This window comes from Spea bombifrons, chromosome 11 (genome assembly GCF_027358695.1).
Source record: "Spea bombifrons isolate aSpeBom1 chromosome 11, aSpeBom1.2.pri, whole genome shotgun sequence".
Taxonomy (NCBI): Eukaryota; Metazoa; Chordata; class Amphibia; order Anura; family Pelobatidae; genus Spea; species Spea bombifrons.
Window position 1 is genome coordinate 33,401,118 of NC_071097.1, and position 15,982 is coordinate 33,417,099.

General features: G+C 43.5%; 1 protein-coding gene across 1 annotated transcript; it reads right to left on the reverse strand.

Moving 5' to 3' along the window:
- Positions 1–614: 614 nt before the first annotated feature.
- Positions 615–14,800, reverse strand: TNFRSF1A (TNF receptor superfamily member 1A). The gene is made up of 11 exons (XM_053449999.1): positions 14,473–14,800; positions 10,196–10,394; positions 5,403–5,531; positions 4,459–4,605; positions 3,724–3,808; positions 3,172–3,236; positions 2,768–2,888; positions 2,197–2,339; positions 1,916–1,941; positions 1,507–1,657; positions 615–1,232 (listed from the first exon to the last, which is right to left on the reverse strand). The coding sequence occupies exons 1-11, from the start codon at positions 14,491–14,493 to the stop codon at positions 973–975; spliced, it is 1,347 nt and encodes a 448-aa protein (XP_053305974.1). The 5' UTR covers positions 14,494–14,800; the 3' UTR covers positions 615–972.
- Between the last annotated feature and the right edge of the window lie 1,182 nt (positions 14,801–15,982).

A 15,982-nucleotide genomic window follows, 5' to 3' on the forward strand; every position in this document is an offset into this window, starting at 1 on the left:
GAATTCCTCACACGCCGCACCAGCGGTTACAAAAAAATGAACTACAAAAATGATATGTTTCGTTTAGTAACCGTTTAACAAAATGTCCTGGAAAACATGGCCAACGTGGTCATCATACCTGGGAACTTGTGGGCTACCCTTGCAGGATGAAGCCAGGACCGCCCACTGACATCAGTGGGTGGCCCTGCTGACATCATGGGAAACACCCCCATTTAAAGGGGAAATAGGCGTGGAATGGGGCATGTCAGGACCGCTCCCTTGACCCAGAGGATTCGAGTGTTGACCCAGAGAAGCAGCACTTCTCCCGTGTTCTCAGGGCCAAACCTGGAGCGTTCCTAGGTATGGCGGTCACCCTAGTGGAAATGCCACTTGCCACCTTGTGGAAGCATTCTCTGAATAAACTGTATTTTTTTCATGGGTCCAGTCAAATCACGTGCGTCATGATATTTACAGCATGTGGGATAATGTTTATGTTTAAGTAAACAAAATCAGCTGCTTCAATACAGGGGGAAAGCCCCTAAAACATAAGGATAAACAAGTAAGCTCTTACTTCTTATCTGATACTTTCCTATTCACTACCAGGAATATGACTAAGCAGCTTCTCTCCAGTGGTATATATTTACCACCAATAATTGTTTATTGATGATGATATTAACAAATGCAGTGCTGTTTGTAACAAGCCAGGAGTAACTCATGCGTTCCGCTCATCCTTAGAAGAGGGTTAGACTGTCGATCGTTGCAATGTAATGGTTCTCCAGTTGACTAAGAACAGATTATTCTCTTATTGGTAATTCTTCAGAAGAGAAAATTCCAGCTGTTCCAACACTAGGAACCGACAAAAATCCATCGATACTTTATTATGAACTGAGGCTCCAGAATCTTTGGGAAATAAAGATGTTCAGTGTTTTGGGCATTACGGCTGAAATGTTTGTGTTAGTTAACAATAGGTTTCAGAGTATCTCAGTCAGCATCTTATTGGCACTCCAGAAATCTTTCTAGACACCCACCCAACTCCATGTCCTTTAACACTCTGCTCACTTCGTCTTTAGTGGCCCCAGACGGCCCAGCGCGGTTCCTCCAGGTGATGAGCATGTCATACTGAGCTTCTCGAAAACGTCTATTCTCTTCCTCGGATTTCTCGATGTCATTGTCGCTGAGTCCCAAGCGTCTGACAAATTCCCTCCAGCGAGACACCGGGATGATGTCAATGAGGGTATAAAGGTCTTCCGGCTCTAAGAAAGGCACAGAAAACATCCATAATTAGAAAAAAAAAGTACACACTGTCCAGAGATGAACAAAACATACTGTAGGCCAGCTCCACTAAGCAGGGTCCTGATATTTTATGTTACTTTACATTTCCGTAATCACTACAAGCAGCCATGTTTGGATGTCCAACCTCTTGTACTTAATCTAAAAGTATCCCTCTGCAACAATAACATTGCCGTAGGAATATTCTACATTCCAAATTTACTTGCATTCCGTGTTAAAAGCAGATTTTTCACTTACTTTGGAACTGCTGAGCTCTTGGTTCTGTTGTGATGTCCGGTAACGGGAGGGCTTGGCAATTATTTGCCACGTCTATTCCCATGATTTGTCGAGTATGGATCAGGGTACCAGCGAAAGCAGTTGGGTCTTCTGGCGTCGTGGTCTGACAAATCTGTTAATGTTTTTTTTACACGTTTAAATATTGTCAAGGAAGGAGCAGGAATGTGTCTGGTTTATGTGGTCAAGCCCTAGCTACTTTCAAGAGGGGTATTAGACTAGTATTGGATGAAGGCTAGGGAAATGTGTCTTATTTAAGTCCAACAAACATGCTTAAATTGTAGAAGGTGTAGGAAATGGACACAGAACAAGCAATCAGAGGATTCCACCTCCTGCAGAAGCTTTTGAAATGATACAGAAAGTTGTTACTCACCAGTTTAGCTTCCTGAGCCGTTGATGCTGCAAGAGAAAAAATAATAGCTTGATTCAAAAATCAAAAAGGACCCCCATGCCACGTTCTCTGGATCAGTAAAGCCAACTGTATCCCTTGCCTTTCAATAAAACAATGTTGGTTATTTTCTTGGTGGCTCCCAATGGTGACTAGGTTCAAGGTTGACCCATCTATGCCGGCGGCACACTAGCCTAATAGACAACTAGCATTTCACATCATTGAAAGGGGGACCCCCTTTGCCCTTTCTGCAAAGGGTTGCTCACAGAGGCAATCTTCACCCATGGCGGACATACTTATGTCAACAAAGGTTGGATACAATGTTTCTTTTAAAGACTCTAAAGGATGCACCAGTGCCAGAATCAGCTTAAAACAGGCAAACAATTGATCATATGCATTTTTCCACATGCTGTAAGGATCCAGTATGTCAAGATGTACGTTTGTCTAGATGTGGAGAGAAGATGGGTAGAGTCCCATTCTACAAATTGCAGAATGGTTCCTGAAAAGTAGACAAAACCCATAAGCTTTTCCGTGGAACTCCAGTTTATCCCAGCTGTAAAGATGAGGGCTGTTCAAGACATAGGCAATCAATGCATATCCAGTTGACACGATACCGTCTGTGAATTCCCAACAAACACCAACCCGAGAGACATGATTTCATGGCATGAAGAAACGTCCCACATTCTCAACGCTCATTCTAAATACTGCTCTATTCTCAATGCCCACCAAACCCTAATATACCAAGTCACAGTGTAAGCGACAACGTTGTGGTTGAGCTTTCCCCAGCACTGACCTCTCTTCCATTTGTGTTTTTTTTCTTAAAAAGTTGTCTTCTACTTACCTGATACATCTTTTGGCGGAGAGCGTCTCTTGTAAATGTAGCAGGCAACGGCAAAAACTATTATAACGAGTAGGCCTACCGGAGGAACCACGTACTTCCAGACAGTATCTTCTGAAACTACAGGCATTAAAATAGTTCAGTTCAATAATGTACACTCAATAAATGAACCATAATAGCAATAATTTATATTAGGGATACTGAAGCAAGTCCCGTCCTTGGATAATCAGGTAAAGTAAATAATAAGAATAGTCGAGTTTACTTGCACTTCAATGTATGGACCCAATACATACTTTGGGTTGGAAAAGTTATTTTGTTGCTATACCCATATGTGGCATTACTCTTTTTTTTTTTACAGTTTTTTTTTGATAATGGTTTAATGATGTAAAATATGTTTATTTACCTGGCTCTGGAGATTTTATACGTTCTACTGGGGGGCAGCGCTTTCGACACTCTTCGCTTTTACATCTAGAACGAAACGTGTCCATTAGAATACGGAACAATATATGACATTCATATAATTAATGTAACAAATGAAACAAATTATTTTAGGCAAAAGTGTTAAGGCTAATATTTGTCCAGCCGATTAGAACCAGTTGGACTAGCGCATGATCGTAAACCACCAACACTTTTCTACTTCTCCGGAGTAATTGTAAATACAGATATTTTTTTACAACTTTTAACCCCCTCTTTCTGAACATGGTATAATAATACTGTGACAGTCAGGTACGCTGCTTAGTTCTTGTAGTCATAGCATGTCAGGGGTTAAAAAATCACAAGCGTTACTCATTCTATATATCCTGCCTGGAATTTAAGTTACAAGTCTGCGCAGGCACTGGTATGCCTCCAGCAGATATGGACGGCATATATATATATATATATATATGGATCTTGGCATGGAATTTCAGCGGGGTACACGATGCTGCGTTAGTGCTGGTTTTCGAGTTATACTTACAGCCCACATTTCTCACATGTCCGTTTGGAGTGGTCGAGAAAGTAGTCATGGTGACATGTGCATACAGTATCATTGCTTTCTTTGCCTGCAAGAAACATGTCAAAAGATAATATCACATTATCGTCCAAGGGTATCGAGATGAGCACGATTGGGGGGGTTACCATCACATGCCCATCCATATCCGCCCCTTTTCCCATATATATAATGTTAATGCCCTGGCTGACCTCTGTGTTTCCAAGGCAGAGGAGCTACAGGGAAACTTGGGTAAGATTGAGGAGAACAGATTTCACCTCCCCCTGTCTCTCTTGGTTCGTTCCACGGTTACTTCCTGTCTGCAGAGCAAGCAGGGGGGTGCTTCCTGTGCCAGGGTGTCCATCTGTCTCACAGGCATTAGAGTGGCTACCTGCCTGGTGAGATGTACCTTTTCTGTGTTCAAATGCACATGAGTGAGGGAAGTACACTCTGTGAGTGAGGGAAGTACACTCTGTGAGTGAGGGCAGTATTAATATGCTTGATACATATACATACAGTAAGTCAATGAGGATAGCGTGTATTCTCACAGGGTCAGTCTACTGACCCAAGCAGCGTCTCCATGGATGAGTGGACATTGAAGTACTTCATAAGCATTTTAATGTATATTTTTCCCCCTTTTAATGAGCACCGTGTACAGGAGGTGGAATAGACAGTATACTCGGCTGGCACTAAAATCTACACACGGAAAGAGGTCATACTTACACGGGATTAACACATCTCCATTGCCACACTGACTGCAATTTTCGCATCGGAAGCTGCTGCCCACTATGATCTTGAACTGACCAGGAGGACATCCGCACACAGTGTCCCTTTCGCGCGTACAGTTCGACAGAATGATTTGTCCGAGAGCTGGAAGAGAGGGAGAGATCCCGTGAAATACCAAAAGAAAGCGAGAGTAACAACGTATCAATCTCACCGCGTACACACAGTCGACGACTAAAAAGGGAAATGAAACAGGGGTTAGCGTGAGCGCATGCTGTAACCGTCACAGAAAAAGAAAAAAAAATGGAAAAACAATTCCGATCGGGTTTGTGGACTTTAACATTAACCTTAAATAGAAATATAAGAATTTTTATTGATTATTATGTATACTGCCTGGGCTAATATTCAGTGCACATAAAAAAAGTGCAATAGATTTTTAGCATTTAGAAGAAAAGAAAGTTTACCATTTTAATTCCGGTTAAAAATGTAAGTTTATTTTAGATTATGTCAGAATACCTGAAAACTCTGTGGAGTTGACCTGGAGTCTCCGGATGAAGCTCAGCTTCCTCGAGTCTCAGGGCCAATCTGTGGTTTCTCTGGAACAGAGCTACATGTGGCCATGTCCACTCTCCCCACGCACATTTCTTCAACTCCATGCCCACTTTTTCATGCTTCCAGACCACTTCCTTGCCTTAAAAGGCTGTTTGGAACTAGCCCTGCTTTGGCGCATGCCTAGGACCGCCCCTATGCGCCACTAGACCTGCCCCAAAGTGAAGCCACTCCCCAGAGGAGCTTCAGGTTTGTGTGTTTAGCAATATACCTCTAACACTATTATAAACAACATAGGGAATTCTACGTGCACTTTCTTGCATTTTCGTACATTCAACCCAAAATATTTTACTTAGAATGATGAGTACTTGCTATAAAAGTGAGTGGATACTTACATGGGATACACTGAGTGCACATGAGACATCCCCTGGAATAGTTGGGCAAATCAATAAATTGGCCATTGGGGCAGGGGGCGCATTTTGTGATTATCCCCTGTTCTGGGCAATGGGTAATTCTCCTAAAACCTGAAAACAGAATGAAATATTAAAAGTCAATAAACGCGCTGTAAGTGAATACCGAACCACAGAGCTACAAGGAAACTTTTCTATAATGTATTGTATTATATAGCGTAATATTTCTATTTACTAGTAAACATATCTTTAAATCATATGGTATTTAGTAGAGGAAGGTGAACGTTTTCATCCATATTTAACCCCTTAAGGACAATGAAAATAATTGAAAATAATGCATTTTTTTTACTATATTTTTTACTATATTTACTATATTTATCTTTGTATGCAATTTTTTTATACTATATTTATCTTTGTATGTATTCCTCTTATATGTCAAGCCTTAAATGTTTGTATATGTTCATATTTTTCATAAATAAAAAAAAATAAAAAAAATAAAATAATGCATTTTGAGCCCGTACATGTACAGGCTTTGTCATTAAGGGGTTAAACAAGGGCAGAAAACGTGACTTTCTGCCCCGAGGACATTTTTACATAGAGTTTAGGCAGCCATGTATGTTAATGACATTTCTGGAGGTAAATACAGCCCTCGCACGTATTGAGACATCAACGAGCAGAGATTTAAAGTTTTCGCAACAGTTCCACAGGCTCCGGCGCGCCCACGGGAGGTTTTTCTGTAAAGTACAAAAGAACACTCCCACGGAAAGAAAACCCGACCTGTCTCACGGGTTTAGCGTTTAGGCTGCCGTCACCTGACGTATTTGTAGTTGGTGCGAATAGAGCGACGGCATCTCGGGTGGGGTTCAGACTCCCGGCTCTGTGAAGCCCGAGGTCCTGCCGGTTGTTATAGCTAAATCCCAAACATCTGGGAATTTCTGAGGAAACGTTAGATTTGATCTGTGCTTTGAGGTTCACCTCTATTTTACGTCATATACCCCCCCCACCCCCGACATTTCTGGTGTCTAAATAGGGATACCTGTGTTTGGGGGTGTAGCGGGAGGCGGTAAGTGTGTGGGGTCAGGACGTCGGTAGGGCAGGCGGTGCGATCACTCGTCCACCGGGCCTGAAGAGCCACGGCCCGGCGTTCATCTGTAGAACATCATAAGGTGGCCAAGTTGGAGCTACAATGGCGCTCCATTAATTTTAGAGCTCCCTGGGTCAGTCCATGATACCCAAAACTGGGGCAGAGGGGCAGCTACTTGGGATAGTGCTCAAAAATGAGGATTGGCCCTTAAAAAACCTGGACTAGTGTAAGGTGTCCATACAGGCTTTAACCATTTGGGTTTTATGCAAATCAGGATATTGAAATGGCCAGATATTAAATCCTTATATTAATAAATCTCTCTGTAGAGGTACTTAGGTGTTTAAGTAAATTGCAGTTGAGTTGCATCATCAACCAGAATATACTGCTCACATATGCAGTTTTTAAGGTTTTTTTTTTATCGAAGACCCTTCAATGACAGATGGGTCAAAATTAAGAACAAAATCATCAGCTGAAACACAGATGTTTTTATACAGATGGTGGAGCCATTTCTACACCGAGGCTACTTAAAATTCTGTATTGTTAAAATGGCGCCTAGGAGTGATTCCCGATCAAGACGAACAAAGTTCTGTTATTCAAAAAACAATAGCAAATGCTTTAAAACATTTTTTTGTATTTCTATTCTTATTCCAAATGGCACTACTTTGCTCCTAAATATTGACTCGCAAATCATCAGATGCCCTTTATATTCCCAAAAAGTATCGCACAGATAATATTGTGATTTGTCAGTCGTTGTAGAATTCCGTGTCATTGGCGTGTCCTTGGCGTGCCAGCCTGCAGTTGCAACACTTTAAGTTTTATTTAAAAGTTGTGTGCAAAAAACAATATATTCGCATAAGTACTGCGCATGTGCGTAGCTCTAGTTAATCTATTTTATCTGTCACTTTCTGTCTTTGACCTACATTTCCAAGGTGTCATTTTTTTCCCCCCTGTTATTCGATCAAATTTATGTGACCGGCAAGATGTTCACAGTAAGCGATTCATACACGACGCCTGCCGGTAATTCTGCTATTAGAATCGTGAAAGTATCTGCCTCTTATCTCAAGATCAACATCCGTCTGCATTTAAATTACATTCGTATTTATTTTATATGTAAATGCTCTCTATTATATACAGAAAAAGACAACGAATTCCTCCTGGAAAAGGCATTTTATAAAAAGTGTGCAGTGTCGGTATACACGGACGCTCTGTGCATTTGGCAGGAAGGTCTATGAGTCAGAGTTGAATACCTCGCTCCTGGAACAAGATTAATATGGGCCTCCACCCTCATCCGACTCCTTCCTCCCCTCCACCTTCCCAACCTACTTGCGATTAATACCACCTCGTTGGATAGACGGCTTTGCCCACCTTCCAAAGCCCCAAAGTGAGGGTAACCCAAAGTCTGGGATCCCGTCAGAGAAGAACTTTCTTGGTGGACAAGGGAACAACTGGTTTTTCTCATTGAAACACTTTGGGGCACAATCTGAAGCTTCTTTGTTTTCTGGTTGCAGTTCCACATGTGCCCACCGGGGGCCTAGCATCACAAGGATTTACATGCTGACTAGATCCTTTCTATGCTCCATTTTCTATGCTTTTCCTTTGATGAAAATGTGTTGTGGATAAGACTGATTAATACACATTGGGACAGCTAGGTCTCGGACCGCCGTATTACTGGGCCATTTGGCAAGCCAAGCCCCACAACGCTGAAACTACAAGCCCTTTCATTAAATTAAACTTCCAAAGAATTTAATAATTGCTGTTCCTTTGGTGGCAGGAAGCACAGCTTAGTCTAACACTCACGTAAGGACAATCCACGGGTATTTGGAGCCCGCTTTCACGTGCGAGTTACGACATTTTCCACTACAAATCGAAGTTGAGTCACGTTGCATGACATGAATACACGATTTGGGAAGTTTACTCTATAAGAAGCTACTTAACATTAAAGCTCAAGTGCGAACCCTAATCCGTTTAACCCAAGCAAATACCTTACACAGCAGGCACAACGCTGCTTTTTAAGACAGAGCCAACTGTTTCATATCTTGGCCACAGTCCAAATGGAGCTGCTTGACTACAACCCAAGGTCTCGGCCAACAAATCAGCCTCATGGAGAACAGTGGCTTACAGGAAATGTTAAGATTGTGGTCAGCTCCAGAACTTCAAGAGGAAACGCGAAATATCTGGTTTGTTCAATAGGAAGAAATGTTACTCTTTGGCAATCGAGGCTAAAGAGGAAGCTTTGAATGGGGTGGAGAGGAACGAGCAGAGGAGACCAGTTCCAAAATGGAGAGGCGGGCCATTTTATGTGAAAGTAAAAAGATACAATATCCGAGAATCAACACAGGACCCATCGGTCAAAGAACAAGTCAGAGTCTCGTGGGAACCACATCCATAAACAAAATACACAACACGTAGGAAGACGTGTAATTCTACGACAATACTAGAATTCTGTGCATGCGGGAAATCTCCATTCTTGGGAAATTCCGGTCTCCGTTCCTTTCGGCCATCGCTGCTCTACGGCGGAAGTCGAATAGCCGCGTCCGCATCATTTCCAAATACACAAATTAGAAATCAGATGATAATAATTAGTGGCGTTGGGCAATGAAATCTCACGTTACGACACGTCGAAGATAGCAGTCATCACGGAGTGGGAGTAATTATAAGTAATATCGCTCACGATAAAGCAGAATTAAAAATAGATCCAAAAGCCGGACGACACGTAAATGGGTGGATATTCATAAAATATGAAAATAGGCTGGAATAATAAATGTAACAGGGTATTCTAAACGTGCAGAACGACTAAGAATTGGAAAGGGAAATTACTAGAGAGACGAAGAGAACCGAGTCAGCTAGAAACGTGGCAGCCGCAGCTTGACGAGGTCACTTTAATCAAATATAGCTGTTTGGGTCCTATAATCATTGACAGGGCTGTAGGCAGAGTATGAGGGCGAAAGTGGAAGAAGGATCATTGTTTCCACTCAAACACAAAAGGCCACTGAGTGTCTGTGTTTAATATCCCAGGCTGCCCTGTTCTATCTACCAGATGCCCACTCAGAGTGTGTTAAATGCTAATGAGTGTTGGGTTACTCTTTAGCAGCACTCGGGTACAATGCCAGCCATGTCATCATATGGCATAAACCAACATACGGCGTGCGCTTGGAATGGTTTTATGAAAACGGTGACAAAGTATCCTTTTATGTATCGGCGAGAGCTCCTTCCAGAAGGTCGGACATCCAGTTTGATGAAGTTGCTGCCGAGTTGTTGGGATTTCACCTCCCATGAAGCTGATCAGCGAGGCCGTCTGCTTGGTTATCTTGTTGGGTTGGCCTGTTTTGATGAGTCTCGTTGGCCGTTGAGTTCTGGGTCAACTCACGCTCTCCTGAGGAGTCAAGTTGTTTTTGTCAAGCTGACACTCTTAAGGTGTATTCTCAAGGGGGGGATAGCTTGCAAGACAGCTGTGGGTTCCACGACTTCCCTTCGCTTTGGCCCTGTGTGATGTATAGTTCAATATTTTGAACTATATTTTTATAGAGTCCTCCACCACTGCAGTAGGCGTTATACAGGGTCAGCTCAGCCTTTCAAACCAAAACTCTCCTGCCTCCTCTACCTTTTGTGAATAAACCCGTGTTATCCATCTCAACTAATACCAGCGTTTGTGAATAGACCCCCTATTTATGTCATCCGTCATGGTGTCACTCACCACTTAGACACTTCTTGCAGCAGTGGCCTAAATCAGGGTGCCGGTACTCGTCTCCGGGGCACGGCGGCTCCGTGTCTTCTCCTTCCACGGCGCGTTTCGCTCTGCCGAAGCCCACGGGCTCTCCCCGCACCAGCAGCGCGGCTTGCAGGGGGATACTCAGATTAAGACACGAACTGAAAAAGGGGCCAGATAATAAAACCTGTGAAGAAAAAGACAACGTAATCAAGACGAGGAAAGGTCGTACCTAATAAAACACTCCACATACAATACACGACATACCGTCCTAATACAGGGTATATCCCCCAAAACACTTTAAACCCCAGATTATTCCATATACGGTAACTCTAATGAGTACACCCCCCACGTCTCACCATAATACAGAGTACATACCTCCAGTAAATAATTCATATATTCAGAATGCTGCTCATATAACCCTAATACAGAGTATATGTCACCAGAACGCTGCTCATATAACCCTAATACAGAGTATCCGTCACCAGAACGCTGCTCATATAACCTAATACAGAGTATCCGTCACCAGAACGCTGCTCATATAACCTAATACAGAGTATACGTCACCAGAACGCTGCTCATATAACCCTAATACAGAGTATATGTCACCAGAACGCTGCTCATATAACCCTAATACAGAGTATACGTCACCAGAACGCTGCTCATATAACCCTAATACAGAGAATACGTCACCAGAACGCTGCTCATATAACCCTAATACAGAGTATGTCACCAGAACGCTGCTCATATAACCCTAATACAGAGTATACGTCACCAGAATGCTGCTCATATAACCTAATACAGAGTATACGTCACCAGAATGCTGCTCATATATCCTAATACAGAGTATATGTCACCAGAACGCTGCTCATATAACCTAATACAGAGTATATGTCACCAGAACGCTGCTCATATAACCTAATACAGAGTATATGTCACCAGAACGCTGCTCATAAAACCCTAATACAGAGTATCCGTCACCAGAACGCTGCTCATATAACCCTAATACAGAGTAGATGTCACCAGAACGCTGCTCATATAACCTAATACAGAGTATATGTCACCAGAACGCTGCTCATATAACCTAATACAGAGTATATGTCACCAGAACGCTGCTCGTATAACCTAATACAGAGTATCCATCACCAGAACGCTGCTCATATAACCCTAATACAGAGTATATGTCACCAGAACGCTGCTCATATAACCTAATACAGAGTATCCATCACCAGAACGCTGCTCATATAACCCAATACAGAGTATCCATCACCAGAACGCTGCTCATATAACTTATACAGAGTATCCATCACCAGAACGCTGCTCGTATAACCTAATACAGAGTATATGTCACCAGAACGCTGCTCATGTAACCTAATACAGAGTATCCGTCACCAGAACGCTGCTCATATAACCCTAATACAGAGTATACGTCACCAGAACACTGCTCGTATAACCTAATACAGAGTATATGTCACCAGAACACTGCTCATATAACCTAATACAGAGTATATGTCACCAGAACGCTGCTCATATAACCCTAATACAGAGTATCCGTCCCATAAACACACCTCATATAACGTGAACTTATAAAACCTCCATTTTTCAGAACTGAAGCGGTTACGGCCTTCTATACAGAGTATTGCGGCCTTTTTTGGCATTACGTGACCGGTGTTTGGGGCGCCGGACGCCGTTGGCGGGATCCATATTTACGCATAACCCTGACGCTTGTGACACAATGAGAGCCAGCCTCACTGACACCAGAAGATCACGGGTAGGTGAGCACACGCGTGTAGCACGCGGGTAAGTCACAAGTCGCTGTTTATGTGGGTTTTAGTGAAAGCGTTAAGAAAGCATTACTTTATTCACTTTGTAAATATGGCGAAACAGGGGGAGTTCCCTTTTAAGGAGGATCAGTCCAGCTCATGAAGGGTTAACGTGTAGCAAGCAGCGCACGCAGAGCATTGCACAAGCGGACCCAGCCAGGGGCAAACGTTCCCGTCAGAGCGGCTGTTTCCTGGAAGGCTGAAGCAGCACAAGCGGCTCTTTCTACGGGGGCCGAGCCGTAACAGGAAGTGGCGGGGGTCACGGGGGGCTCTCCGCTCAGCCTCCTGCCGACACTTATAACGCAGAGCTCTCCATATTCTACCCCGAGCTCCGGGCATTAAATGCTCCTTTCCCTAAGTTTGCATACATTGTAGCTCTCTATAACACAGAGAGATTGAACCTGCCAACAGACCGGCCCCATTGGGCCCCCGTCTAGTCTGCCCGTTTCTCCTGCTGTAAAGACTCAAACCTTAATCAGTCGTTGGTCTCGTCTTAGATTCAGGAGCCGTATGTCTATCCCATGCGTGTTTACATTCCTTGTATTAACATCTACCACTTCTGCTGGAAGGCTGTTCCACTTATCTACCACCCTCTCAGTAACGTAAAACTTCCATACATTCCATCTAAGCCGCTGGCCCTCCAGTTTTAGATTCTTGCCTCTTTTTCTAGCATTTCTCCTCCTTTGAAATAAACTTCCCTCCTGTACTTTCTTAAATCCCTTTCTGTATTTCCGTATTTGAATGCCCCCCCCCTCCAAACTTGGACATATTGAGATATCTCAGTCTTTCTTGACTACATAGAACCGGTATATCCTATAGAGCTCTGTTCTATATGCAATGCAAGGAAGTCTTACTTATCTGAGAGGGTGGTAGATGAGTGGATCAGCCTCCCAGCACAAGAGGTAGAGGCTAACACAGTGAAGGAATTTAAACATGCATGGGATAGACATACACTATATGGACAAAAGTATTGGGACACCTGACCATCACACCAACACCATCACATTCTAAATACACAGACATTAATATAACCCCCTCTGCAGCTGCCCACTCTTCTGGGAAGGCTTTCCACAAGATGTGGGGGAGTTTCTGTGGGATGTTTCATCCAGAAGAGCCAGGGGCATAATAAGAAATCACAGGGCCCTGGTATGAAAATTGCCCCAGCCCCCCCCCTCCATTCTAGCATACACTTTGGCACACATATGTAAACACACTTACACAAATTACACACACTTACTCATACTCACTAACACTCACATACGCATTCATTCTCACAAACGTACTCACACATACGTGCAAATCCATGCACACTCACATACAAGTACAAATCCATGCATACACATACACGTACAAATCCATGCACACACATACAAGTACAAATCCATGCACACACACATACAAGTACAAATCCACGCACACACACATACAAGTACAAATCCATGCACACACACATACAAGTACAAATCCATGCATACACATACACGTACAAATCCATGCACACACATACAAGTACAAATCCATGCACACACACATACAAGTACAAATCCACGCACACACACATACAAGTACAAATCCATGCACACACACATACACGTACAAATCCATGCACACACACTTACAAGTACAAATCCACGCACACACACTTACAAGTACAAATCCACGCACACACACATACACGTACAAATCCATGCACACACACTTACAAGTACAAATCCACGCACACACACATACAAGTACACGTCCTTGCACACATACATATACACAAACACATATACACCACCCCACTTGTCACCGCTCCTGCGGCTTTCTCCCCGGCTGCTCGCACACTGTCCCTTCGTTTCACCGCGGGGTGACATAACGTGACCCCAATACATTCGTGTCTCCCTGTTTTACACTCCAAGGCAAGCACACAAAGAAGCAGTTTCCTGTTACAAGAAGTTTCCCAATTCTCACGGTGCGTGCAACAACTGCAGAATATTATGCCCAAAACATGCAGAGCATCTCGCCGCAGTCACGCGCTGCTCTGTACCTGCCTTCTGCTGGGAGTACCTGGCTGGCCCAGGTGCCTTCACAATGTTCTCCATTCACGCCCCTCTCTCTCGCTGTCTCTCCCTCTCTCTCTCTCTCTCTCTCCCTCTCTCTCTCTCTCTCTCTCCCTCTCTCTCTCTCTGTCTCTCGCTGTCTCTCCCCCTCTCTCTCTCTCTCCCTCTCCCTCTCTCTCTCTGTCTCTCGCTGTCTCTCTCTCTCTCTCTCTCTCTGTCTCTCCCCCTCTCTCCCTCTCTAGATACATATATATACTGCTGGCGATGTTGGTGCCAAATTATAAGAACGATCGGTCTGTATTAGAGTTTTAGTACCAGATCCACGGAATTTTACACATTCCACGGGAAGGGTGCCCGGGACATTCACCCCACGGGGAAAAAACCTTAACCCCTCACTCACCACCAGCAGTAGTCTCCTCATGGTCTGTTTTATTTCAGGGTCCGACTGTCCCAGACATTTCTTTTTAAAGAAGGCGCTGTCTTTTTCATACTCAGAGTTTCCTCTTCTTTCTCAATATCCCCGATCCCTTTCTTCGTGATTCTTCTCTCTCTGATTTTTTTTTTCTTTCTCTCTATGTTTTCTTGATGTCTTGTCTGTTTTCTCTCTGTCTACCTCATACCGTCACTCCTCTCCTTCGCTCACTCTCGCTCAGTTTCTCCCTAAGTCTCTCTCGCTCTCTCTTTCTGTCGAGTGTCAGATCAGGAAGTGCATGTTAGAAAAAAAAAGCCAAAAGGGAGTGATCATGGAAGGAGGCGAGAGGGCAGGGTGAGTCATGAGGAATAGGGCAGGAACCTGTTAAGGTACAGATAATAATAAATCATGTGAACGAGACAGAACATTGAACACTGAAGGAATGAAAATATGAAAATACGAAAAAAAGGATACAATAATTCTGGAGCCAATCAGAGACAGAACGTGTAAAAAAACAGAAATAAAACATAAAAGGTCTTTGAGATTTTTTTGGATCAAGAGTAGGAAGGTCGAGTAGAAGGGTTGAACTTGATGGGCTTTAGGTCTTTTTTTCAACCTTATGTACTATGTAACTATGTAACTAAATTATTTGCAGCAACAGACTGACATGAATCAGACACAATTGGAACTTAGTTCCCCTGGTGGAGGGAATTGAGAACAATCCAAGCACCTTTTTGTGTGTCTTCTGACACTCGCAGGGTGCAAACCCGTGGGCCAGACAGGGTCGGTGAAGGGGCATTGAAGCCAGCGGTGCTGCCTCTCGCCAGGAACCCCCTCCAGGTGGTCTGCGGTAGTAGGTAAACAGGAACCCCTAAATGGAGGCGTAAGCACAAGGGTGCAATTAATAAGGGCTTTTATAGTGTTGCAGGTATTTACTCGTCCTCCAGTGCACCAAGAACTCCAACTGCCCTCGTCGTATGCGAGAGTCAAGGACTTCAAGTTTCTTCGGTGTCGTTGATCACGATGGGAGAGGGACGCGTAGGAAGGAGAGAGACATAAAAAGTGGGATGAACGCTGCAGGTAGAGGGGAACGGAAGAGAAACCATCACAGGGTTGATAATCTTGGTGATGGGAAATGTTCCATAAAACGTGGGTACCAGTTTTTTGGTAGGACAAGGCAGCTTGGCATGCGCAGAGGATAACCCCACACTGGTCCCCTACTTTGTACAGAGGGGATGATGTGTGTCGCCAGTCAGCTTGTTCATTATATGCTGTTGAGCTTTTAATAGCGTTTCTTGTAAACGGTAAACCCTTGATTCAATAGACAAATATGATCTGTGACCTGTGAAACCTGAGTAATAGCAGGAAGCTGGGAGATATGCAGTGTGTTGGATGATAGTTGGCCATAGAGGGAGATGAATGATGTAATGAATTATTATACCCAAACTCTACTAAACATAGCAGGGTAAGTATTGCTCAGGCTGTTTTAGGGACAGAG